This window comes from Esox lucius, chromosome 3 (assembly GCF_011004845.1).
Source record: "Esox lucius isolate fEsoLuc1 chromosome 3, fEsoLuc1.pri, whole genome shotgun sequence".
NCBI lineage: Eukaryota > Metazoa > Chordata > Actinopteri > Esociformes > Esocidae > Esox > Esox lucius.
This window is the reverse complement of record NC_047571.1, coordinates 33,372,244-33,399,458: the sequence shown is the minus strand read 5'-3', so window position 1 is coordinate 33,399,458 and position 27,215 is coordinate 33,372,244. Positions and strand designations below refer to the sequence as shown.

At 47.4% G+C, this 27,215-nt stretch overlaps 1 protein-coding gene across 19 annotated transcripts in view; it reads right to left on the bottom strand.

Moving 5' to 3' along the window:
• Positions 1-27,215, bottom strand: part of epb41l3b (erythrocyte membrane protein band 4.1-like 3b) — a 44,940-nt gene that overhangs the window by 11,700 nt on the left and 6,025 nt on the right. For 9 of the 19 annotated variants that reach the window (XM_034291417.1, XM_034291422.1, XM_029118619.2 and 6 more), the window contains 18 exons: positions 25,675-25,806; positions 20,427-20,569; positions 16,957-17,097; positions 14,463-14,567; positions 14,041-14,083; positions 13,735-13,810; positions 11,394-11,606; positions 11,152-11,239; positions 9,338-9,490; positions 8,480-8,577; positions 7,912-8,087; positions 7,564-7,763; positions 5,598-6,203; positions 3,592-3,645; positions 3,176-3,214; positions 2,531-2,596; positions 1,381-1,578; positions 286-348 (listed from right to left, as the gene is read on the bottom strand). In XM_034291417.1, coding sequence (XP_034147308.1) covers positions 286-348; positions 1,381-1,578; positions 2,531-2,596; positions 3,176-3,214; positions 3,592-3,645; positions 5,598-6,203; positions 7,564-7,763; positions 7,912-8,087; positions 8,480-8,577; positions 9,338-9,490; positions 11,152-11,239; positions 11,394-11,606; positions 13,735-13,810; positions 14,041-14,083; positions 14,463-14,567; positions 16,957-17,097; positions 20,427-20,558 — 2,451 coding nt within the window. In that variant the 5' untranslated portion in view covers positions 20,559-20,569; positions 25,675-25,806. Of the gene's footprint in view, positions 1-285; positions 349-1,380; positions 1,579-2,530; positions 2,597-3,175; positions 3,215-3,591; positions 3,646-5,597; positions 6,204-7,563; positions 7,764-7,911; positions 8,088-8,479; positions 8,578-9,337; positions 9,491-11,151; positions 11,240-11,393; positions 11,607-13,734; positions 13,811-14,040; positions 14,084-14,462; positions 14,568-16,956; positions 17,098-20,426; positions 20,570-25,674; positions 25,811-27,215 lie in introns of those variants that run through there. The other 10 variants (XM_034291418.1, XM_034291416.1, XM_034291424.1 and 7 more) reach the window with 10 other exon arrangements.

Below are 27,215 nucleotides of genomic sequence, written 5' to 3'. Positions count from 1 at the left end.
ACGGAGACAAGAGAGACTGGCAGACGGAGAGAAGAGAGACTGGCAGACGGAGAGAAGAGAGACTGGCAGACGGAGAGAAGAGAGACTGGCAGACGGAGAGAAGAGAGACTGGCAGACGGAGAGAAGAGAGACTGGCAGACGGAGAGAAGAGAGACTGGCAGACGGAGAGAAGAGAGACTGGCAGACAGACCGACCGACAGAAACACACACTAGGGAGAGACTCACCTGAACACACAGCAACTCAGACACAGAAAGACAGACAGGAATCCAAACAGACCATCTTACCTGGATGCCATTTGCTTGTACCTCCTCCATCTGTTCCACAGCAGCTGGGACCGGTTCTGTGGCCTGTAGGGAGGATAGAAACCTGTCAGAACCAACTCAGATAGAACACACAAAACACTGTTAGATAGAAGTTCTAGAAACATGGAAAATGAAAAACCCTCTTGGTTTTGTCTTCCCCTCTGTGACAAAGCATGTCTTTTCCTGATTATAAATGTATGTTAGTCCTATACTCTTGTTAAAGAACACAACACAGAGGAATTGTGCTTTGCTATTATGTGCAATACGAGGTACATATAGTAAACAGCTGCTGTCTATTACTGGAGGGGCCCCACAACCTGAAGTGTGTGTAGAGCCAAGAACTCAAGAAGGGACGCTTTACCAAACAAGGATAGGATACATATGTATAATACATTCATATGATTGGCAGAAAGTAGGATGTGCGGGTCTTATTTTGGTCTAGTATATATACACATGCTGACCAGGACATTTGGGGAAGCACAAAGACATTTGGAAAGAACAAGAAAGACATATTTTGTGAATAAACAACAAGGAACGGTTTCCCCCCTGACTTAGTTCCATCATTATTCTGCAAAAGAACCAGAAGGCAACAACACTGTGAAATCTAGTGAAAATCAGCCACGTTTGTCAGCTTAAATCAACCTTATAGTAACGTAGAGGGTAAACAATATATGGGTACAGGTTGTATTTATCAAGTGAAATTGATTGGTTAGTGTACATATTTGCCCAACAGAAAATAGCAGACCGATTTCTACATTGGCAGCTTTACCCAGTCTGCCATGGTTTGTTGTGTGCTCAACAGATGAGATCATGCCTTTTAGTGATGCAGATTAAATGCAGTGTACCACTATCCATCCAGTGTTCAGATGCAGTGTACCACTATCCATCCAGTGTTCAGATGTAGTGTACCACTATCCATCCAGTGTTTAGACGCAGTGTACCGCTATCAATCTAGTGCTTAGACGCAGTGTATCACTGTCCATCCAGTGTTTCAATGCAGTGTATCACTGTCCATCCAGTGTTTCAATGTGCTGTAAATATCCATGCAGTTAGCTCGTCCTACGTCAGTTTCCTTACATCCGCTGGTGGGTGGAGAGGTTCTATCATGGGTGCCTCCTCCATTAGCCCACTGTTGGAGCGTGCTGGAGATGAAGACAGTCTCTTCTCCCACTCCGTCAGTCCTTGAGGGTCATCACCTGGAGTCTCCAGGAAGGAGCGCTTCAGGTCACTGATGTCTTTCTGATGTTTCACCAGCTCCTCAGATGCCTCTGTGTCCTGAACCACCAATCAGCAATGAGGATACAAGGAAGTGAGGCATTTGCTGACCAGTAACCAAGCAGGGTACAAACAAGAAGTACAGCAGGCAACAAGCTGGGCTGTATGAGGGTGGACAGGGGACAAGCCTGGCTTTTTATATTTTCTATGAGTCCCATATGCAGATCACATGAAAATATTCCAGATGTGTGTGGACATGATAATGACCGTATTTCAGGTAACCGATAGTGACGGTATTCCAGGTGTGTGTGGAATTGATAGTGACCATATTTCAGGTTTGTCTGGAACTGATAGTGACCGTATTTCAGATGTGTGTGGACATGATAATGACCGTATTTCAGGTAACCGATAGTGACGGTATTCCAGGTGTGTGTGGAATTGATAGTGACCATATTTCAGGTTTGTCTGGAACTGATAGTGACCGTATTTCAGGTTTGTCTGCAACTGATAGTGACCTTATTTCAGGTATGTCTGGAACTGATAATGACAGAATTCCAGGGGTGTATGAAATGGAGGCAAACAAAGACAGCAGACTAGACAGGATAAAACCAAAGCAACCCAGTAATACTGTGTCCCAGATCCTACCCCTTCTGTAGTGTACTACCTTGGACCAGGGCAATATGCACTACTTACTTCACAACAAAGGGAACAGGGTGGGATTTGGAAGACACTCCAGGACAAGGACAGATGCGGAACGGTTCAGGTATGAAACAACACTCCCAAACTCCTCACTAGGATTAAACTATTACAGAGCCACAGCATTCGCAAAGGGTTCAGGCACTTATTACAGGTGTACCAAACAGTTAAGGTGAGTATCAACACTTCAAAGACACCACAGAGTTTAATGGGAGACAGGTATTAAGCATTAAGGACGATCGGGGGACTTGTCAGTTAGGGTTCACCAATGTTACGTCATGCTGAATGTGTCGCGCTCCGTTTTGTCGTCACCAACCTCTAACATTAGATTACTGTGTCTGATAAACATGTTCTCTCCCGTAATTCTCCTGGTGAAACTACACTGGAAAGACAGAGGAGAGAGGGACGGATCAGCGTGGGTGCTGGAACTGGGGACGTGTGTAGGGAGACTTGTTCAGAGTCAACTCAGAGAGCTGCAGCGGTGGTACCGCCGGGCCGACCCGGTGAAATTAAACTGGCTCAGAGACGACTTGTCAACACATTCAAAACAAAAACGTGGACGCGAGGTCTCTGTTACAGAACGTCGGCCTGCCAAACTGACTGTGGGTGTGGCAGTGTGAAGGAATGCAGAAGAAAGACGGTACAACATAAGTAATGGCTCTGTAAGTCTCCATAAGTCAGTCCCTGTGATAAACCACAGTATTAAGTCAGTCCCTGTGATAAACCACAGTATTAAGTCAGTCCCTGTGATAAACCACAGTATTAAGTCAGTCCCTGTGATAAACCACAGTATTAAGTCAGTCCCTGTGATAAACCACAGTATTAGGTCAGTCCCTGTGATAAACCACAGTATTAGGTCAGTCCCTGTGATAAACCACAGTATTAGGTCAGTCCCTGTGATAAACCACAGTATTAAGTCAGTCCCTGTGATAACCCACAGTATTAAGTCAGTCACTGGTACCTGTGTCCTCATTTCAGAATAATCATCCTCCGGCTCTGACTGAGGGTGGGAAGAAAAACATTCATATTGGAAAAAATGGGAGCAGGAGAGGGAAGGGAAAGAGTCAAAGAAGAGGGAGAGAGAACGGGAGAGAAAATGGGAGAGGGAGGGAAAGAAACAGGGAAGAGTTTAGAGTCAGGAAACCTGAGAAAGTTGGTGTCACTCAAACAACATGCACATTTAATCCTCAAAATACATACAGCTACTTAAAAGAAACTTGGCTTTAGAGAAATAGACTAACTTGGAAAAGCATGCAACCATCTAAATGGTGACCAAAGGGGCCTCAGCGTCCAACTCCCAGACTAGCCCAGGGAATGGAGTCATTAGGCATTTAGACCTCCGGCTGAAGCTTCGGTCGCACGCCTCGCTCTACCAACCTCGGTAACGGTCGTTTCCCCGTCGAAGGCAAAGTCAGTCTGTTCGCTGTCTGTCTGTCAAACAGGCAGAGAAATTGTTCCGTTCGGAAAGCGTGGGAACAAGAGAAAACCAGTTCAAACTCTGGACACAAAGTGTGTTCCTCCATTAGTCACCATGAGGAATGGCGTGAATGGCTTGATGATGGGTTGGGAGAAATACATAGTAGAGGTTGCTTGGTAAGCATAAAAAGGGAAAAGGAATTGTACCGCTAATAGCAACAGAACAAAGCAAGCAAAATTAACAGACTCAGAGGAAGTGTTTTTCAAGGCCACTCGTTTCCAAATCAAAGGTTTCGTAAGGACTTCTGTATCTTAGTCTCTAACTCGATTCGATGTCCCTACATCACTGTAGCAGGACGCAGTCAGTGCAGACTGGAGCTGGGTAGCTGAACCTCTACAACATTCACCAACAGCTAGTGCTTTTCCAAAGCAGTTGTTTAGAACTATTTACTTCATAACAGTCCCTGTGCTTCATAACAGTCCCTGTGCTTCATAACAGTCCCTGTGCTTCATAACAGTCCCTGTGCTTCATAACAGACCCTGTGCTTCATAACAGACCCTGTGCTTCATAACAGACCCTGTGCTTCATAACAGACCCTGTGCTTCATAACAGACCCTGTGCTTCATAACAGACCCTGTGCTTCATAACAGACCCTGTGCTTCATAACCGTTCCTTTACTTTCAAACAGTTCCTTTACTTTCTAAGTCCTCTACCATATATGTGCATGACAATGACCCTGGGGATGTAGTGGGCATGATGGTGGACGGGATCTGTCCGTCTGCCTCCCAAATGGCACTTGTTTTATAGCACACTTATTTTAATCTGAGTCGTATGAGCTCTAATCTAAAGCAGTGTACCACAAAGGGAACGGTGCTATTTGGGACTCAATATACTGCCAAGAGACAGATGGCTTGTTGTGTAGGCTGCACATTTTGTAATTTGAGGAACTATCACTTGATGATGTGCTGCAAATTCATCTTAGTCATCATCATTTACGGCCACAACGTGCAAGTCTACTGCTGAATGGAAACTCCAAGCTACACCAGAGTCCCTGAAAATACCATTTGGTTGTTTGAAATAATCAACAACATCAGACTTTAATGATTTTATTCAGCATGGTGTGAATGAATTTCACGTTGTGTAGCCGTCAGCAGTAGTCTGGAGAATAAACAATTGTTTTGTCCATTAATTAAGATTATGTAGATGATTTTGCAACCTATCTTACTACCTGTAAATGATGGCTTAAGGTGTAGCTCACTAATGACAGTCCTCTGCCTGTAAGACCAGGTTAGACAATATCCACACTGTTTCCTTACATCTGAGCGTCTGTGCCTCAAAACCAAACTCCTGGAAGCGATTTTAACATTTTTGTTTTAATCATCCAAAATTCTACAAAAAATATTGTGAATCTTGACAAAGGCACTAACTCATTTAAAACATGCAGAAAGAGAAACTAATTTAAAGCATGGATTAATGTCAAAGCTTGTCGGATAAAGAAAACCAATGTCATTTAGCAATTTGGGTAAATGATGCCGTTAAACCGAAAGGCCTTGCTAATGCAGACAAGGCACAAGTGAGTTGCCATTCTTGAAAGCCACTCGGGAGGGAATGGAACTGCCGACTTGCGTGAAACATCTCGGTATGCACAGACAACACATTGATCGTGTGATGGTGATGTCATGATGAGGTCATCTAATGAGGAAGTGACAAGGCAGAGATGAGGTTCTGAAAGTAGGAACACTGACAAACAAAGTAACCGAGCGTGCCTCACAAATGCCACTCTATTCCCTACGTAGTGCGCAGCGTTCAACTGCAGCCCACAGTGGGAATAGGGTATCATTTTGGACACACCCTAAATCTACTCCGGACGACATCAAAACAAGACAGTTAAGGGCCCTTGCTGAAGTAGTACGGCCTATCTGGTATAATAACACGCGTGTGCGGGCGGGCGCTCTCTCACACACACCTCGTCATCCTCCTCTGAACAACTGTCATGGTCATGTAGGCCCTGAGCGATGGAGGCAGTGATCGACGCCGCCTTGGGCTCCAAGTAGCACAGGCACAGCGCCAGGGGGAAGGACAGCGTGAGGGCATAGGGCACCGAGAACGACGTGGACAGGAGGAAGAAGAAGATGAAGAGGAAGCAGGGTATGAGGGAGGGCGACCTGAAGGGCCGGAAGTGCTGAACGCTCTCCGGCAGGAAGGTGAGCTCGGTGATGTCGGGGAACGTGAGGTAGCCGTCCTCGTCCAGGTAGGAGGAGAGGTCAGGGAGGTGCAGGGAGAAGGAGAACAGGGTGCCGCCGCCGCGCCTCCCGCGACCCTTCAGCTGCTCTAGTCTCTGTTTCCGTGCCAACAGGAGCAACGCCTGCTCCTCTAGGAGGGCGGCGGCGCGGTCGGCTTTGGCCTGGCGCCGACGGCAACCCGCCGACGACTTAACGGGGCTGACGGAGGCACAGCGCTTACGGGACGCGCTCTCCCTGCGCCTCCGACGCACCTTGGTGGAGGCCACGGGGGAGGAGGGGAGGGAGAGCTCGGAGCGGAGGGGGTCGGTGGCGTACAGACATGGGGATGGCTGATGGGGGGGAGGGGGGTTTGTGTATGATAGCGGGGGGAGGGGAGGGGGGGGGCGAGTGAGTAGGACGGCATGGAAGGTCAAATGAAGAGGAGAAAAGAAAATCTAATTAGTCAAGCAACAAGACATGAAGCGGTCAGTTTCAGTACAGAGCAGTGGGGAAAATAAGCCAGAAGCATTGCTGATGTCGATAATAAAAACGGCCAGCTAATATCTGCCCATGTGGAGAAATAAGAGGACATTCCTCGCACTTACCTGTTCAGAGAGTTTGCAGAAAACATGGGGTTAATGTGGGAGAGAGAGTACACTGCACTGTCCCGAGACACTGTGGACAGTGAAGAGGCAGGGAGAGGGAACACTGCACTGTCCCGAGACACTGTGGTCAGTGAGGAGGCAGGGAGAGGGAACACTGCACTGTCCCGAGACACTGTGGTCAGTGAGGAGGCAGGGAGAGGGAACACTGCACTGTCCCGAGACACCGTGGACAGTGAGGAGGCAGGGAGAGGGAACACTGCACTGTCCCGAGACACCGTGGACAGTGAGGAGGCAGGGAGAGGGAACACTGCACTGTCCCGAGACACCGTGGACAGTGAGGAGGCAGGGAGAGGGAACACTGCACTGTCCGAGACACCGTGGACAGTGAGGAGGCAGGGAGAGGGAACACTGCACTGTCCGAGACACCGTGGACAGTGAGGAGGCAGGGAGAGGGAACACTGCACTGTCCCGAGACACCGTGGTCAGTGAGGAGGCAGGGAGAGGGAACACTGCACTGTCCCGAGACACCGTGGTCAGTGAGGAGGCAGGGAGAGGGAACACTGCACTGTCCCGAGACACTGTGGTCAGTGAGGAGGCAGGGAGAGGGAACACTGCACTGTCCCGAGACACCGTGGTCAGTGAGGAGGCAGGGAGAGGGAACACTGCACTGTCCCGAGACACCGTGGACAGTGAGGAAGCAGGGAGAGGGAACACTGCACTGTCCCGAGACACCGTGGTCAGAGAGGAGGCAGGGAGAGGGAACTTTTAGCTAAACTAATATTGTTGTGTATTATTTGGATAGCTGTGTATAACTGCAGCCGGGGGTTGATTCTGGCCAAATGCCATTCTCTCTGTCCTTCCCCTTTTCATCAAGCATAACATGGCCAAAGACATTAGCAGAGACGGCCATTGTTGCAGGTCCTCAGAGCAAGCAGTCCTTACAATGTATATGATGTGACTCCTGACTGGAGCTGAGAAGCAGGTCGGAGTTAACCTGCTTAACCCCAGATCAACCATATCGTCTCATCAGTTGTACAAACCACACGTCCACATCAAACCTAACCCACTGACATAAGGAGGAAGAGGTGGATGAGGAAGATGTTACCTTGTTTTCCTGTCTGAGCGGGGTTGAAGGGACGTTGGGCTCTGTAGTCTCGGCAGCGTTGGCCTGTCCCTCCTCTTCCTCGGCCCTCTCCTCCTCCGCTTTCTTCTCCGGCGTTACCGTGGTGATCAGGTCTCCCGCATTGATGGCTTTTGCGGGCGTGGCGTCCCTCATCAGGGCATCGTGGTTCTCTGTGCCGGGGGCTGGGTGTAAGGGGGGGGGGGGGTATAACTGGTCACCCGGCGGAGCATGTGCATTCCCAGGTCAGAGGACCTGATCCGGTATCAGCCTTGGTTAACCCCCTCCATCTGTGTCTTGACCCTATGCGTGTATTGGTGACGTGGGACCTACCTCCGTCCAGACTGCGGGACATGGTGTAGCGCTTGGAAGAGGAGCGCTCAAAGATGGGCGCTGCCCTGATGATCTGAGAGGAGACTCTCCGGGTCTGGGCCTGGGTTCTACCACTGTAGCGGAACTTGGAACCAAGACCCAAGAAGTTCTTAGGAGGGGCCTCTGGTGACACCAATCTGGATGAAAGGAAAGAGTTAGACATACTACACACCTTTTAAGTGATAAAACCACCCTACATATTTAATGAATAAATAACAATGGAGTGTGGTGTTTGGCCTATTCAAACTGGTTGGTTTGAATCCTGATTGGCAGATAGTTGTGGTATACGCACTGTGTCCATGCCCTTGGTGGTGCGCAGGCACGCACACACACACACACGAAACTTATGTCTTTTGGCTGACAACATAAGAGAGGTTAGGATCAATCCAGATCTTCTGATTAAACCACTCCACCACTTACCTTTCTACTATGACATTCATTGAGCCAATTAATCCACTGAGATCCAGTTACATTTAACTCTAACAACTGGGTCTTGATTAGTGTAATTTCCTACTGTTTCATCTCTCACCTGAAGAAGGTATGATGTTCCACACATGTTTTCCACAGTCTCTTGGCTGCACGGTGGTTAGGGAGTTTAAAACCAATGGTGCTCTCAAACTGCTCAAACTGAAACACAGAGAGAGAGAGAGAGACGGACAGAGAGAGAGAGAGAGACGGACAGAGAGAGAGAGAGAGAGACGGACAGAGAGAGAGAGAGAGAGAGAGACGGACAGAGAGAGAGAGACGGACAGAGAGATGGACAGAGAGAGACGGACAGAGAGATGGACAGAGAGAGACGGACAGATGGACAGAGAGAGAGAGAGAGAGACGGACAGAGAGAGAGAGACGGACAGAGAGAGAGAGACGGACAGAGAGAGAGACGGACAGAGAGAGAGACGGACAGAGAGAGAGACGGACAGAGAGAGAGACGGACAGAGAGAGAGACGGACAGAGAGAGAGACGGACAGAGAGAGAGACGGACAGAGAGAGAGACGGACAGAGAGAGAGAGACGGACAGAGAGAGAGAGAGACGGACAGAGAGAGAGAGAGACGGACAGAGAGAGAGACGGACAGAGAGAGAGACGGACAGAGAGAGACGGACAGAGAGAGAGACGGACAGAGAGAGAGACGGACAGAGAGAGATACTCTGGGTCAGACATTCTAGCTCAAAGACTTGCTGCTGATAACATGACATCAACAATCAAAGCTCTGAAAACCCAACATAACCAGACAAGGACCTAACCTGAATATGTGATCTACATTCGATCAATCAAAGCTCAAGGACCAACACGATCCAGAATCTAAGTCCCAGCTGTGTGATTGCTCAGCTGCAGATCACACATCCAGGTTAAGTTCCTGGATATAGGACTGTTTTGTGTTGGTTTACCTCCCCAGGACGTATCTTGATGTAGAAGTTGTTCCTCTTGTAGGAGATCTTGAGCACTTTGGGCCAGGCAAACCGGTTAATTCTCAGTCGGTCTCTGTAGATGAGGAGCCCACTGGAGCACACGCCTAACATGATCTCCACGCCTTCAGAGTCCTACAGGTTACAGAACATGGATGTCAACAGGTAGATTCCATGCTGTCCCAGGAGAGGCCGCCAGGGGAACATGACCTCTGACCTTCAAGAGTGCTACATAACATACACAATGCTATTTCATGATGTGGTGGACGCAGAGTACTCTCCAGTACAGGTGTGAAACCAATTCCATGGAGGACCTTGTGTCCAGTTAGTGCATGGTGTTTTTGGTTTTTCCTTTTTCCATTTGTGCCCAATTGTGACCTAAACAACAAGGTGAGGGAGGAGCCTAACTAATTAATGACAAAGGTGACGAATCAAGCACAAGGTAAGAGCAGAAACCTGCGGAGACTCGGACCTCTCTGGAACCGGTTTGACACAGTGGAAAACCACTGACATCTGCCTCACTAGAGGACACAAGGGCCCATTGGCACAGATGACCCAAGTCTGATCAGAACCATCGTTAGACTGCCTGGCTAAGCACAACCTAAGAAGTAAATCACTGACATTGTTAAGAGGGCAGGGGTGCTTATCCATACACACTATATTTGTGGACACATGGTGAGGCATGGGCAAGACAATGTTCTGACGGTGAATGTCTACGGACAGGGTTCTGACGGTGAATGTCTACGGACAGGGTTCTGACGGTGAATGTCTACGGACAGGGTTCTGACGGTGAATGTATCTACTGATGGACAGGGTTCTGACGGTAAATGTATCTACTGATGGACAGGGTTCTGACGGTAAATGTATCTACTGATGGACAGGAGAAGAATGGGCATGTATCATAGAAATACAATGCACAGAACAGGCTCAGAACCACACACTTGATTCGGGAAACCTGTTCTATTCAATGTATATCTACGCTGTACACCTGGCGGGGACTGTGGAAAATGGTACAATGGGCAACCACATGGGGGGGGGGGGGGCACAAACCACAGCTAGCGTGACAGCTGCTTAGCTTTCCATGCATTAAAACATAGCAGGTGATGCCGCAGACTCTTACCTCCGCTTCAGCCAGGGCCAAACCCTCAAACGGGTTTCCTACCAACTAGCCGGGTGGATTAACAGGAGAGGAAAAAACACAGTGGGTGTGCTGGTCCGATTCAACTAGTCAATTCAACTGGTCAACCGACAGAAGAGAGAAAATAAGTTCAAAGATCTACGATACTCCACGAATGTCGTCTTTTGTCATCCTTTTCAAAGTGCTTAGGATAACTCGCACTACAGTAGAGTATTGGAGAGGGATGTAAAGAGACTGGTCTAATTGGCAGTGTCTGCGCCGTCGATTCTTGCCCAGCGCTGTCGACTCTTGCCCCGCGGTGATCTTTCTGTCCTGCGTATTGAGTCAGTATCATGTCGGTCCTTGTGACGTGTTGAATCTCATTCATCTCATTGGACAACGGGCCAAGGAATTAATACTAGTTACCGAATTAGTATTGTTCTTTCAACGTCTACTTCTTGCCCAGGCAGTAGGCGGCCCCGCTAGAGACACGCCAGTTGGCGGCCCCGCAGCGGTGTCAAGCATGGCATTACAATCAGGAGGAAGCGGCGATGACAGTTGAAGCGTTAGCAGAGTGCCTCTGACAAAGCAGCCGGTGAAGTCATAAAAACATCACGTTCTCACACACACGCATGTGACATATTAAAACAATCTCCCTGTTGTATCCATTAAAGTGTACCTTGGCATGATGGAGGTCAACTCCATACATGGACAGTTTTTTGGCATTCTCCAGGAAGTGCATCTCAGCTTGAGCTGGCGTCATCCCTCTGAAAACACACATCAGACTTGATCAGTAGTGGACAACAGGAACTAAAACTACCACCGCACGGTCAGTGATGAAGAAGGACAGTTGACCACGAGAACCAAGTCATCTGGGTACAGACAGACAGACTGGCCGAGGCAATTTGCAGACAGACATACTTGTGAGTCTTGTGGAGTTCCATGACCTTATCCTCTAGTTCCTTGGTGTGGTTGGGGGCGAAGCGGAGCTCACTGCTGTAGGTGGTCTCCTCTGGGTCATAGTCCCCGAGCTCCGACTGCACTGTGTAGGAGCCCAGCACCGTGTGGGTGGCGAAGGAGCAGGGGAGACGACCCGACACCACGTCATCACGCAACTGGAGACAAAGGTAGTACCTGGAGGGAGGGGCCAAGTGACCAGTCAGGTGGAAGAACAGCTCCTGATGTTTAGGATTTCAGCAGTTTACTGGTGACACCCAATTGTAATTGTTGGCATTGGTTCTTATTATATTGTTCCAGACAAAAAAAAAGGGCCTTTTTGCTAATTTCTATGAGATTAAATGGGTCCAATGGGTACAAACTTTACACAGGAGTACAGAGCCAAGGGCCACAACCTCTGATGGCATCCCATGAAAACCGGCCAACTTTGGAAGGTCAAGGCGCCCACCTCATTTGACCTTGAAAGTTGGTACACAGGTCGAACTCCTCTCAATACTTTTTTCTCCAATGGGACTCATAACATCCCCCGCATTGGATGGTTGCCAGTTTGGACTATGTGAAAAACGCTTTAAACACTACTCCTATTGTACCAAATGACCAATCAGCATGTACCGTGATATATGGCATCTATGGGACAAAGGCTCTCAGTGCAAAATAATCCAGAACGGATGGTCAAAAAACATGGGAGCTATGGAACAATGAACAGGTCTGAGGCGTGTTTTTGCACATACATGCACATCATATTATAACAACATTTGGTACATATGTCCAGAACCAGTAATCAACCAAACGAGTGCAAGCAATTTCCTAACCACCACACGGTGGCGCTACTGGCCCAGCAGACATTTGCGAAACATTTCAGAGGTTTCAGGGAGTAGCTGTGCCCTCTGTATGGGAGACTTTGTGAACCTAATCCGATCAGATTAAAAAAGTAGGGGAAACACAGTCTGAGGTAAAGACAGATTATAAGACCACAGATGGAACACCAAGGACTTTCAGACTATGATGTTGAAACCTCGACTCTTCTGCGTAGAAACACTTCTGTGCTCCAGGTTGGATCATTGTCATTTTGGTACATATCCCAACTATGTGATCTCCTTAAAACCAGTTAACACCAAATCGATTAAAACTGATGAATATTATAATAATAATAATAATAATCCTCCCATATTTCTCAGAGGAAACATTCCCCACACTACAGGAAGGGATGAGCCACTTCCAGGCAGTGGGGAAGTGGCTCAGTGAGGACAGAACTGCAGATACCCAACCAGATCTAATGAGTGCGTGTGTTACCACTATCATTACAGACCCTACTGAAACAGGTGGCACTACAGACCCTACTGAAACAAGTGGCACTACAGACCCTACTGAAACAGGCGGCACTACAGACCCTACTGAAACAGGCGGCACTACAGACCCTACTGAAACAGGCGGCACTACAGACCCTACTGAAACAGGCGACACTACAGACCCTACTGAAACAGGCGGCACTACAGACCCTACTGAAACAGGCGGCACTACAGACCCTACTGAAACAGGCGGCACTACAGACCCTACTGAAACAGGCGGCACTACAGACCCTACTGAAACAGGCGGCACTACAGACCCTACTGAAACAGGCGGCACTACAGACCCTACTGAAACAGGCGGCACTACAGACCCTACTGAAACAGGCGGCACTACAGACCCTACTGAAACAGGCGGCACTACAGACCCTACTGAAACAGGCGGCACTACAGACCCTACTGAAACAGGTGGCACTACAGACCCCACTGAAACAGGTGGCACTACAGACCCCACTGAAACAGGTGGCACTACAGACCCCACTGAAACAGGTGGCACTACAGACCCCACTGAAACAGGTGGCACTACAGACCCCACTGAAACAGGTGGCACTACAGACCCCACTGAAACAGGTGACCGATGAAAGTCTGAAAGGAACTCTCCTTGGTTTGTCGATGCCTGGGTCTGTACTTTGCCAACTGCGTTTTATTTTTACTGTTTTATTATTGTTCTACTGCTTATCCTGTTCAGAATCTGGATTATTAGCACTACTTTGTCATATTGTAAATGAACAGTTAGTTCCAAAGTACGCTTTGACTATACCATGCCCATAAAGCAATTTGAATTGAAATGTTTGTCAATGGAGATAAGGTGTGAGTTTCCACTATGTCCATATTATACAAACCCAGCAACAAAATGGCCAATTCACTTTCAATTCCATAACGTGAAGACGTGTTTAAATTATAATCTCATTAAATTGGGGTTGACCCCAATCCAACACAGAGGCCAACCGACATCTCACCTGGTGATATCTTCAGAGAGCTGTGCTGGGTCTGGTGGGTAGAACTTCACATTGAAGGCAAAGTTCCAGGGGCCACCTGGAAAACAAGGTAGACAATCAATATAGGAAAAGGACACTGTAAATTCAACAACAAGGATTCGAACACAACCCTGATAAAGGTCCACCAGGAGCTAGGTTCTGGTAAGAGAAACGACACAATTGTACTGACAACTAACCCATTTAAATTTTACTGTTTGAATTGTACATGTGCTTCGTCAAGCTAATCAATCAATGGGGTTGAATATGTGCTGTTATTAGTCAACTCACTTCTTATCTGCCTCTTCAGTTCCTTGTTAGGGTCCAGCCAGTTCTGTCCGGAGAGAGACCATTAGCTGACAGTGGAATTGTGTGAACAGAACATGGAACATGAGCGCTGCCTGGGGACAGCAAGTCAGTGTCCTAAATATCAGGGTTCACATTTCATCAGAAGGGTCAGTCTGACCTCACAGAGAATCACATTTAGGATCCCATCTACTGCCCTCCACGCCATTTCATTCAGTAAATTCTAAAACTGATCTTAGACCAGCATGCTTATTTTAAGAGGCTCAGATTATAATAATACTCTGTATCCTCAGATTCCTCATCACAGACAGACAAAGTGACACCTGTGATGAATCTCTCTGTACCTTTTGGTTCTCCACATCACAAAACGACAGACAGACTGACACCTGTGATGAATCTCTCTGTACCTTTTGGTTCTCCACATCGCGGTAGGTGATGCCAAAGTAGTCTGTCTCTAGCAGGTTCAGATGGTCACAGACTTTGGTAAACAGCAGCTGCCCTCGCGCTCGTTTCTGGTGGAACACATAGAAAACCCTCACAATAGACTGTTTCTGGTCTGGTGGAAGACAGTCCCATTACACAGCTGGATGACTGTGAGGATGGAGTTAGTTGTTCATGTTCATGGACACTTCAGGCTCCAGGGGAGTTCACCAAGGATCTAGTGAGCACGGCGGCATTACAAAAACACTGAGATGGTGTGTGAAGAGAGTTGATCTCAGGATTACAAATGAAAAATCTCCCGTTAAAAGCGAAACGGCCGCTAAACTAGGTGGTACCGTTTCAAATATATATTTTAAAAAGATGACCTTCTACCTAACTGAAAGCATTTAACTACACCAACCCCTCAACGAGGCCACACATACAAGAGCAAAACCACAGCATGCTAAATTGAAAAGACCGAGCCCCAGAGCGAGGAAAAGTGATGATTGTTCGGTCAGACAGGGAAGAGCACAGCGAACATATTCTCCCTACAGCGGGAGCGAGTGCAGCTTTAGCCCCTGAAGAACGGGGGACAGAGTAAATGGGGAAGGGAGGGAGGTAGAGAAATAGGCACTAAAACCGTACAGAAGCAGCCCATCCAAAATAGAGAAGTATTCATGAAGCACTTCTACATTTCCAGTGCACGATAATTTCAATGAACACTAATCATATTCAATGAGTTACTGGACAAAATGTGGGATGCACAGATTGCGGAACCGTTTTCCTACCGGTGATTAATTGCAAAATGCTGTAAATATTTTTTTACTGAAAAAATCTTAACTAGTGCAGCTTTATTAGGGCAATATCCTCCCATAAAAATCCCACATTATCAATAACAGACAATGGCAGGTCATCACTGTGCAATGACCTCAGCACGAGCCTCTGCTCTTTCATTTTTCCTGCCCGCGGGCTGTCTCTGGACATTTTATTTAGCTTCTCCAGTGTTAGCTGCATAGTTAGCAGTTGTTGTGGTTCTGCCCAGCTAGCATTTGCATACTCAAACTTTGCTCTGTGTTGTGTCTAAAGAAGTTTGATCAAATTGCTTCTGTTAAATTCTGTGTTTTTCCATTCCTCCTCTTGAGAATTGAGCAGAGCAGCGCTTCCACTCGGCTTTACTCGTCTTTTCTGACATCTCAGTCTTCCTGCTCTTCCAGTCTGAGTTCTATATTCTATACTTACACATCCAGAGGCGACACAACCATGGAGTTTCACTTAATGTTCCAATGACATGGTATCGATGCGGTCATCTCAATCCCCATTCAACTCTTACTCAGTTCTGTCACCCCCCCCCCCCCTCCCCATTTTTGGAACCCGTGTCAGATGAACCGATACACAAGTGGAGACAATAACACCCCAAAAGTTACTTTTAGCAAATCTTTTAGCGAATGGTTAATTAACAAATTATTGTATTTTCAAAGATTTTATTTGAAAACCGTCTGTTAATTGTATTGTATTGTATAGTGTGGGGTTGGGATTAGTCAAAATAGGATTAAAAAAATAAATAGGCGAATTGACATCACAGTTAAATTAACGGTAGGATTAGGATTAGCAAAAAAGGGTGTTCAACTTTGGTGTCCTGTGTTAGAAGTAAACACACTAGTATGTGGGTATGGTTTGTGTGTATTTCTGAAAGTCTCTGTGTGACAGTTTTAAAGATGATTTGGGTGTTGGGAATGAATAGGTCTGCTGAACAGTCATGTGTCCGACTCCCAGGTTCAGGAACTGTTTCTTTCCAGCTGCTGTAACCCTGCTGAACTCTGTGACCCATCAGTAACCACACCCACCCACCGCTTAGTACCGCTTCTCAGGGACCTTGTTGCACTACTCTCTTTGTACCACTGGACTCTTGACACTGCCTTGCAAAGTCTGATAAGTTCTCAGTTGTAACATGAACATGTCTATCTCAAACCTCATTGCTGCAATACCTTCAATTCAGTTGCCACATGCCACCTTGTACCTTCAATTTGCCTGCACTGCACTTTTAGAGTTGCCATTCGTACTTGCCTTTGCCTCATCGCACAACTATTTCCCATTTATACATACATATACTTAATACTTGTAAATGTTATGCCCTCCCCTGTTTGCCTTCATTGCTCATTTTGAATTGCCATTTGCACTGTATTTGCCTTCATTGCACATCTATACATTCCACTTGTAGCATACGCTTTCCTTAATACTTGTACATTTCTTGCCCTCTTCTTCTATTTGCACTTGTGGTTAGATGCTAACTGCATTTCGTTATACTCGACTTGTACAATTCAAGGGTAACTGCAGCAAGCCCAGTTAAATATTAAAATGAGGAAGTCCGAAACGAACGTCATGGCCAATAGGCCTGCACACCACATGAATACACCCACGTATAAATGACGCCCGCATGTCATTTCCCACAATGCAATGGATCAGTCCTGATTAGGCACTCACGTCCACCGTCAGGGTGTAGTCGGAGCCATCCAGCAGGGTCACTTTGCACTGCATGTTCTTCAGCTTCTTGACTCCCCTCAGCGGAGACTTGATCGACAGGCGACTGGTTGACGACCGGGTCGATGACAGGTCCTCCTCCAACTATGGCGGGGGGGGAAAGAACACGAAGCACCACAGGGTTTAGTCACGGAGGCTTCATAGGGAGCGTTTTAGTACACTTGTGTTTAGTGCACTGAAGGGTGTACCGCCATTTTGTCACCACAAGAACATTTCATTTTCCACCTCATTGACAACGAAGTACTAAATGGCTTTGATACAAATAATAAAAAAGTGACTCAGGCTGCAATACTTTATAGTTTCCTTCTTTTACTTCAATGTGCAGCAATTGCATACTAGCCATATCTATAATATTCAATACTACTACCAATATTACTGCTAGTTTACACTTATGTATATTACTGCCATACTAGTCATATCTGTAATATTCAATAACTACCAATTGTTGCTAATTTACACTATGTATATCTCTGCAGAGTTTGGTGCATTTGACAAAAAAAAACTTGTAAAGCCCGATATAAAAAACATTTTCAACCCTTCCTCCTGGCTAGGAAACTCAAAATATAGAGACAGAAGCTTAAAGAGGACTTCGTTTATCTGAGACAGAAGCTTAGAGGAGCAAAAAAGTGGTGCATCTGTTTGGTTTCCGACTAACATTCAGGTTATGGCAACAGGCACTGGATTTGGTTGCACCAATATTTCAGCCCTGTATGGCATTATAGATTTATTTCTACAGTAAGATAGCCAAGACAAATGTAAGATGTATTTTTGTAGATTATCGAGTAGCCAGTAGACAAATTATTCCAGAGCCAAGCAGGACAAAGATGTCACCCTGTGATAAAAAATGTAGTCCATTTCATCTAACACATCTAGGGCACTAATTATTGATATTGACATTTAAGGAAATTAAATAAAAATAGGACCAAGACATACGATATTAATACATTGGTGAATAATATAGTACAAAGGGAGTAAGTCAACTGTTGAATGAATAAAAACAATGTCCTCCAACAACATTCCAACTCTACGCCTAAACACGCCACTAGACACTAGCCTTGCTCTGCGAGTGCATCAAAACAACATGCTAGACACTAACTACATATTAAGAGTTCACAAAGACATGACGTACTCAGAGAAAGCTGAAACTCTCCACTCCGCAACTAAAACGACCAGAGTTGCGTTTAATACAGGATGTGTCCTGTGATTCCATCCCACGGGGCCCCTGAAGGGAGCAGCGTCCAGGTCCCTGCCCCTCCAATGAGTCATCGTGGCCAGGTGATGTTTGAACGTTGCTGTGTCTTTGGTTGGTGTCCAGGGAATGTGTTCCCCTCCAGCTCCGTGCGCTGGCCAAATATGTCTTTGTCGAGCGAAAAGCAAGACAGCTTGACGGGCATGCAGCATTGGAGGATATATCTTGATCTTCAGCTCTCCGGGACCTGCTATGGATTCGTTGCGCCGAGGCAAAGGACATTCATAAATTCGATATTATGAAAGTGAGGGGAAGTCTGTACATGGCTTCTATCAGCGCAATTCTTCACAGTTCACTTTTCTCTCTTGTCCCCCTTTCCCTCCCTCCTCAGCGCTCTTTTCTCTTTTTCAGCTATCATCCATCCAACCTTCCACAGTCATACATCCTTCCCTGTTCTGTTTGAATGTTTCAAGATTATCCAGAATATGATACGATACGTTAGCACAAGAGAACTACGGCCCCATAGCCATTAGCCGAGTGTGTGTGTGTGTGTGTGTGTGTTTGAGAGAAGGAGTTAGCAGAACTATGCAGCTGGCTACAGTATTTGATTAGTCAACAGTAATCTTCACACGCCACCGACTGAAGATGACGGTGAGGTTTCAGGCCGCCACGCCACCGACTGAAGAAGACGGTGAGGTTTCAGGCCGACACGCCACCGACTGAAGGTGACGGTGAGGTTTCAGGCCGCCACGCCACCGACTGAAGATGACGGTGAGGTTTCAGGCCGCCACGCCACCGACTTCAGATGACGGTGAGGTTTCAGGCCGCCACGCCACCGACTGAAGATGACGGTGAGGTTTCAGGCCGCCACGCCACCGACTGAAGATGACGGTGAGGTTTCAGGCCGCCACGCCACCGACTGAAGAAGACGGTGAGGTTTCAGGCCGACACGCCACCGACTGAAGGTGACGGTGAGGTTTCAGGCCGACACGCCACCGACTGAAGATGACGGTGAGGTTTCAGGCCGACACGCCACCGACTGAAGATGACGGTGAGGTTTCAGGCCGCCACGCCACCGACTTCAGATGACGGTGAGGTTTCAGGCCGCCACGCCACCGACTGAAAATGACGGTGAGGTTTCAGGCCGCCACGCCACCGACTTCAGATGACGGTGAGGTTTCAGGCCGCCACGCCACCGACTTCAGATGACGGTGAGGTTTCAGGCCGCCACGCCACCGACTTCAGATGACGGTGAGGTTTCAGGCCGACACGCCACCGACTTCAGATGACGGTGAGGTTTCAGGCCGCCACGCCACCGACTGAAAATGACGGTGAGGTTTCAGGCCGCCACGCCACCGACTTCAGATGACGGTGAGGTTTCAGGCCGCCACGCCACCGACTTCAGATGACGGTGAGGTTTCAGGCCGCCACGCCACCGACTTCAGATGACGGTGAGGTTTCAGGCCGCCACGCCACCGACTGAAGATGACGGTGAGGTTTCAGGCCGCCACGCCACCGACTGAAGATGACGGTGAGGTTTCAGGCCACCACGCCACCGACTGAAGATGACGGTGAGGTTTCAGGCCGCCACGCCACCGACTGAAGAAGACGGTGAGGTTTCAGGCCACCACGCCACCGACTGAAGAAGACGGTGAGGTTTCAGGCCGACACGCCACCGACTGAAAATGACGGTGAGGTTTCAGGCCGCCACGCCGCCGACTGAAGAAGACGGTGAGGTTTCAGGCCGACACGCCACCGACTGAAGATGACGGTGAGGTTTCAGGCCGACACGCCACCGACTGAAGATGACGGTGAGGTTTCAGGCCGACACGCCACCGACTGAAGATGACGGTGAGGTTTCAGGCCGACACGCCACCGACTGAAGATGACGGTGAGGTTTCAGGCCGACACGCCACCGACTGAAGATGACGGTGAGGTTTCAGGCCGACACGCCACAGAGACACAGGGTGACCTGGTTGTCTCACCGTGGTCAACAGCTGAGTCAGTGTCTAGTCGCAAATTCCCAACCCTCAGAGGGTGACTGATTAAAGTCACGTTGAGTCAGGCCTGATTCTACGCACCATGGTCGTGAAAGCTGCTGACATCTGTCAGTTCTGTGACAACACTCATATGCTAATACATTGTAGGCAACCATGTCGGTTGGCTGCGTACGGCATACACCCGTTCACCAGTCGGCACTAACACACTTCGTGAGATGTCCCACCTGGTTTTTCTTGGCAGGAGTACTGTATCCTACAACGGTTGGGAAGTGTTCGGATGTTTTCTCCTTCTTCTCCGTCCAGTCTTTGTCCTGCTGCTGTTTAGGCTCCGAGTCCGCTCCTGATTCAGTCGTCATGGTGAATCACACTAGAACAGAGGAAGGAGGGAGAGAGTGAGAGAAAGAGAGAGACAAAACGGGCGGCAGGAAAAAGAGCACGTGGGAGAAGATTTAGATGAGTCAACTCATTCTTTCAAAAAGCAGCCCAACATTCTTAAAACAGTGGGTGTGAGAAATAAAGAAAGCACCATTTCTCACTTTTACCACCTACAGTGTTACTGACACGTCATAAACTCTTTCTTTCAAGCTGAAACCTGACCATTGTTCAGGAACTGTCCACATAAGCACTGCTAATGGGTTTTGTAGTAGGGATCGATAACTACTACAAAATCCAGAGGCCTCCGTCTCCCCCTGTCCCAGAGGCCTCCGTCTCCCCCTGTCCCAGAGGCCTCCGTCTCCCCCTGTCCCAGAGGCCTCCGTCTCCCCCTGTCCCAGAGGCCTCCGTCTCCCCCTGTCCCAGAGGCCTCCGTCTCCCACAACCACATCCTCTGAGCATCCTAAATCCAGGCAGATTCCTGGGGATTTAATGGAAGGGGCCCCAGGTCCAGTGGAGAGCTGACCCCATTTGTAGCTGGGTGATCCCGGGACGGAATGCCAGATATGCAGGCCAGTTGAAGCAGACAAATTTGGTAAAAAAAAAAAATAATAGTTTGATTCGAAGTGTGTCACTGAGTTCATCACATTTCAGCAGCACATTAATTAGTATCATAGTTCTTTTGAGGCAGTTCGTGTATGATGATGTTGACCTGAATTTGTGACAAATCCAGCTTTTTTTCAATGGAAAATATATAAAACCTGCTTAAAGCTATGAACAGCATGTATCAGACAGGTTTACTTGGTGCCCCAAATGGTCCCCTAATCCCTAATGCTCTACTATGTCAAACAATGCATTTAACATAAGGCCCTTTATGAAGTAACGGACTGGGAAGACCAGCTGGGTCGAATTCAGGCAATCACTGACCAATTAGCTCAGCTGGTCAGGCCTAGCTGCCCTTCCTGGGAGATTCCATACATATTTCTATGGTAGCAAAATATTAACTAAAAGTAGTTAAGGAGAGAAACCGTATCAGTCCACTTAACTGCCTCCGGCTAACACAACCTCCTAGAAAAGAAACACGAACACTGTATTAAGCCAAAGCCAGACAGCTGTTTGGAACAGAGTTTGGAAACGCCAAAGAAGTGACAGAGGCAGAGTTATTAAAACACAAAATGGCTCCTGAGTCAAATCTGGGCGAATTCAGGCAGTCAAACCTTCTTGTTTATAATAGTCATAGTCCATTATGTAGGTCAGTCTTTACCTGTAGGCTAACACGGCACATTATCATCATACAGCTAACCTCTGCTTCTGAGGGACGAAGACAAAGGGAGGGAGGGAGGGAGGCAGAAAGAGTGTGTCACTCAGAGACAGACGAAGAGCGAGAGTCTGGGTCTTTGACTGTGATCAAGTAGAAGGGTTCAGGGAACGAGACGGCGTGCATTCACTCCAGGACCCAGTGGTTCAGCCAAACCATCCTCCTGGTTAACAGGCTTTGTCACCAGCCACCGTTCTGCATCCCAAACCAGCCCTAACCAACTGGCCTGGGGTGTCCACCACGGTCACATGTTGCTGGTGACACTGAGGTTACGGGGGCAGGTAGGTTTGCTCAAAGGCAAAACGACACATTGTTACCTCGTAGACTCTGAGATTAGAGCCAGAAACCTCTTCTTCACTGGCCAAACTCTTTTGCCCACCAGGCTATGTGCAGCCCATTTTACTAGTTTCCAGAACTGCAATGGTTGAGACACAACCAAAACCTGCTGGGGGGGCCAGCTGGGTACACGGTACAGAGGATCAACTGGACGGTTGTTACTGCTTGGAATAATTCAGACTAAACACGTGGCAGGAAAGCGGGCCAAGATGGCAGCCACCTTGCCCAGAACTGGCTGGTTGGACCCAAGAGCCCAGTTACACTAGAAGGCAGGACAGCTGTCAATCACTAAGGCTCCATTTAAACTGAAAATATCATGTCAGCGTTTTTTTTTTTCCTACCAAAAGGAACTCCAACCAATCAAATGTTCTTTTCAGAGCAAATCTGATAGGTCAAAAGACCAAGTTGTGGAAGAGACAAATTGGTCTGCCTGTGGGAACAGACCTACCAGAGGTTAAGTGGTCAGCCAGGCATGCGACTGCTATCACCACACACCCGTCCTGTACAGCTTGCTGGAGGCCAGAACTGCCGTCACACACAGAGGACGAACTGTCTGTTCAAAGTGTTCAGCACATCCGGGCCATCCTCCCCACATGGCTCGCCGAGGGCAGAACAGCTGTCGCACACGCACACACACCGAATACCACGGCAGGAACAGGAGGACTCGTGCCGGGAACCTCGGACGGCATTCTGACACCTCCCAGTCGGTGCCAGTCACTCGTATCACAGCCAAAGTCTGCCGCCCCAGCTCCATGGAAACCGCCTGAAGAAGGGCCGTCCAGATGTCACACACGCCATTAGGTACAGCCGACCTTTGGCCCGGCGCAGATCCACATTATTACGACACCTCCCGCTGAGACCAACCTCTTGGCTCGAGCGCCACTGGCAGCCGTGACAGAAAGGGACAATTAGCAGCGGAGAGACCGGCTGAGCGGACGATCACACCAAGCCAGGCTACTGACACCAAGCCAGGCTACTGACACCAAGCCAGGCTACTGACACCAAGCCAGGCTACTGACACCAAGCCAGGCTACTGACACCAAGCCAGGCTACTGACACCAAGCCAGGCTACTGACACAAAGCCAGGCTACTGACACAAAGCCAGGCTACTGACACAAAGCCAGGCTACTGACACAAAGCCAGGCTACTGACACAGCTAATGGGCGCGTGTTACTCGGCCGGCAGCATTCTATTGACACAACTCTGTCTCTCGACATTCTTAACATGGTTGCCGCCACTCAACCGGACATACGAATCTGCCCCGTTTGTCGCCGTCAAAGCTAGAACATCCTGGTTGCCCACTTCAGTGACTAATTAATAGGGCAGTTGTAACGGTGTTGTGGCCGAGTTTAGGCCTGGCGTGTAAACAACATCTATTACGATGACGAGCGGACTGACAGACCACTGATCTGCTGACAAGGCAGTGCCGGGGTCTGATGACGCCGTTTCAGCTCTCGACTCACACATGGCTATGCCCTTCCCTCCCTCCCTGTCTGTCTACAAACCCGTCTCCCTACTATGCTGTCAGTAAAGCTGATAAATACCCAGAAAAGTATCATTGGAGTAAGAGTGAGAGAAAGAGCCTGGAATCCAGAATGACAGTGCTGTTTCAGGATTGTTTCACAGTGAAACCGAGCAATGCTCAGAGTGAAAGCCTTAAGGGTGACCTGGGAAAACGGGGCCAGTCTGCAGAGGCCCTGAATCATCGGCAAAATGGCACCCTACTCACCTGTGGGGAGGCATTGAGATGGGGGCCAATGAGGCCGGGGGCTCTGAGACTTGGCCAATGAGATGGGGCCTCTGATAACTGCAGTGGGGCAAATGTATTTTTTATTTTATTTTTTAAACACAGTTTTTGCATGTATGGCTTGTGGATCTTCCTCTCAAACAGATCTTACTTCATTTGTGTATCATAACTGCAAAAGGTTAGCTATTCATGTCCGCTTGGCTGGGCTGAGTCGACGTGGATTACCAGAGTTAATAGAGTGCAGATGGTTTAAACCTCCTTATGAGATTAACTAAACAGCTAATCTCTGAATCAGAACTCTATTCGCCTTCCTGTACGTCAAGTCTATCACATTGATCCACTACAGCAGAGATATGTTGCTGTTTTATATCCTTTTAAGCATAGGATCTTCTTCACTTCAGCGAGCGTTTGAATCCCCAAGCTGCCAAGGTGATTTTGTTTTCTAATGTGCCCTTGAACAATGAACTAAGCCATAATTGCCTCTGGATAATAGTGTAATGAATATAAATGAAACGTAAGGTATTTAGCGGAGTTCTTCAACATCAGTCTTTGTCATATCTTACGACCGAGCTAGCTACAGTGCCATGGCACTTCGGAACATAAGGGTCGTTCCCGTCTGTCTAACATCTAAGAGTCTACATTAGCCTTCTGGCTATCTGTTGTCCTTAATTTGAAACATTTTACGGTACAATATGCCGGCCACGTAACATGCGTTGGTTGTTACGTGTAACAGGCTATGTTAGATATTATAGTCAGCGCTTCGTTACCCGTGCCAAATGAAAACAGAAAAAGGTCTGAAGGCAGGGTACACTTTCTATTTCTGAGGAAAACTATTGATGTTAAACAACACGCTGACGATGCCTTTGTAGCACCTTTCCCAACACCTTGGCAAAAACATCTAAACATTGATTACCTATGCACCTTGTGATGAAAAAAGGGCCAAGTCAAGATTGCGAGCTCATCGTAGAGAATATGGTACTATGCTACGAACTAGCCGGGGCAGATATTCGACACTGTCTGGAAACCACGCCCACCGCATTGCAGATCAATAATTGTGAATATAGCCTGGAAAAAATATATTGCATAATAGTTTACTACACGAATACGGACAGCGGTTAAAGCAACCAAGGGAGTACAGTACAGTGTCTGTAACTTTGCTTACTCGTCGTCGTATGTGAATTCATCACGAGATAGCCTTGCCTCAAAATATTTTTCCTGCAAGCTGAGGTAAACATGTTTGTCGGCAACACGAGTTGAGAAAGTATCCAGCTACACTATTCCGTAACTCTAGGCTTTTTCGTAACGTCAACATAGCCTAAAGACACTTAAGCACAATGACTAGTGGATATAATTCTGCAGAGATGGTATGATATGTAACGTTAATGAAGCCATCGTAACAACGTTGCGCACATAGATAGCAACAATGTTAAATTATCAGCAGACAGATACAGCACGCGGATAAAACGCCACATAAACATCTAGGGTGTACATTTTGACTACGCCGCATGACTGGTTATGCAAAACAGACATTTTCAACCCAGTTAGCTAGCTGTCATTCCGCCGCGGGTTCTGTGGTCAGGGAGATACCTTTATCTTAACAGGAAAATCAAAAACCCACACAAATATTTCCACATTCAACCACACAACCGAGAACATAATAGAACACGTATCCGGTAAAAATGTATGTTAATATCATTACCGTTGTCTAAGTCGGCCCGGAATAGCGCGAGCAGAAGATCCGTGATGTAGCGGCTAGCCAGCTACCGTAGTTCCTTCCTGATCCCGCAGTGGTGATCCTCGAGCACACAGCTCGCGGTCGTCTCTGTCCAGCCTATCAGACGCGATTGTCAAAAGACGCAGAACAACTATGGATTCTGGGATAGATGGACAGCCGGGGGATGTTTTGGAGAAGTGCACTTTAGTCACTGAACTGTAATCAGTTTTGTCATGGATTGGTAGTTAGTCTCGCAAAATCCCAGACATAGCAACAGCACTACATGCTGGATATTTTTTCAGTTACCGTGTGAGGCAACACATTTGCCGAGGGAACTAATCAATCTGGTGCAGCAGGGATGATCTTATATGTGCCTATATTAGGGGCAATGGTGACAGTTAAACGTACTGTATGATTGACGTTATGCTAAGAAGTCATGTTATAATTAAGTAACACACTGTAAAGGTACAGACAGAGCTACAGAAACAAGAAACACAAACACATGCACTTCAGCAGTGTTCAATAGCACTGCTCTCTGGAGGGGCACATTCCTGCCGGTGTCTGTGATCCCACCAATTTTATTTTAGTCTATTTCAGAGGCAACCACTTAATCCCATGTTTCTAGACATCACACACACACACACACACTCGTCTGTTTTCTAATTAGTATTTGGGATGTGCTCTTGTGGGTTTAAAGGGTTTTGCCATGTGACTCCCTGTGAGACTAGGACAGTATTCTGTGTGTGGAATTACAGAATCCAAACATTAAAACTGTATTCAACAAAATTCAATAAGGTCTTAACATAGTAGGCAATCAAAGACATATTTGCTAAGTTAATCAGGCATGAACAAAACACATCAATGATTGGTATTTTCCTGCTATTTATTCAGCTGTTCGCCATGACGATAATAAGTATTCCCACAGAGAAAGACAGGCTTTACCAAATAACTTTTAAATTAAAATGTAAACTACACAGCTGCTTATGCTTACATGCCTTTTTTTAAAACCTCAAGTGGTCTCCTGATTTGGTCTAAGCATGGCTGCGGACTGCAAATTGTGATATTGTTTTCTACAAATAAAATGTGTTTTTTTTCTATAAATTATTTTAGCACGCACACCGACAGTTGCACCAACAGGTTTTGGGAGCTTGAGTGAGATTCCTCCACTCTTAGATGTTGTTGATGAGGGACTGTAGAAGACGTATCCATCTTCCAGCACCTGGAGATGTCAGGCTGCCTGGAATAGTTCACAGCCCCGTCATAACTCCCCTCACTAACCCACCCACATTATAATGGTATTTAACAGACACTGTGAGCCGAGTGTGTGACGTGTTTCAGAGAGAGACAGACATAAACATACAAGTAATAGAAAGAGGGACAGAAAGCCAGAGAAAGAGCCAGAGAGAGGCACAGACTAGTGCTTCTGAGAACAAACACTTGAGGCAAGCACAACATGGAAAATGCTACCCAGTTAATATCTGTAATATGTGTGACGTCTGTCTTAAATCACCTCTTCTCACACAGAA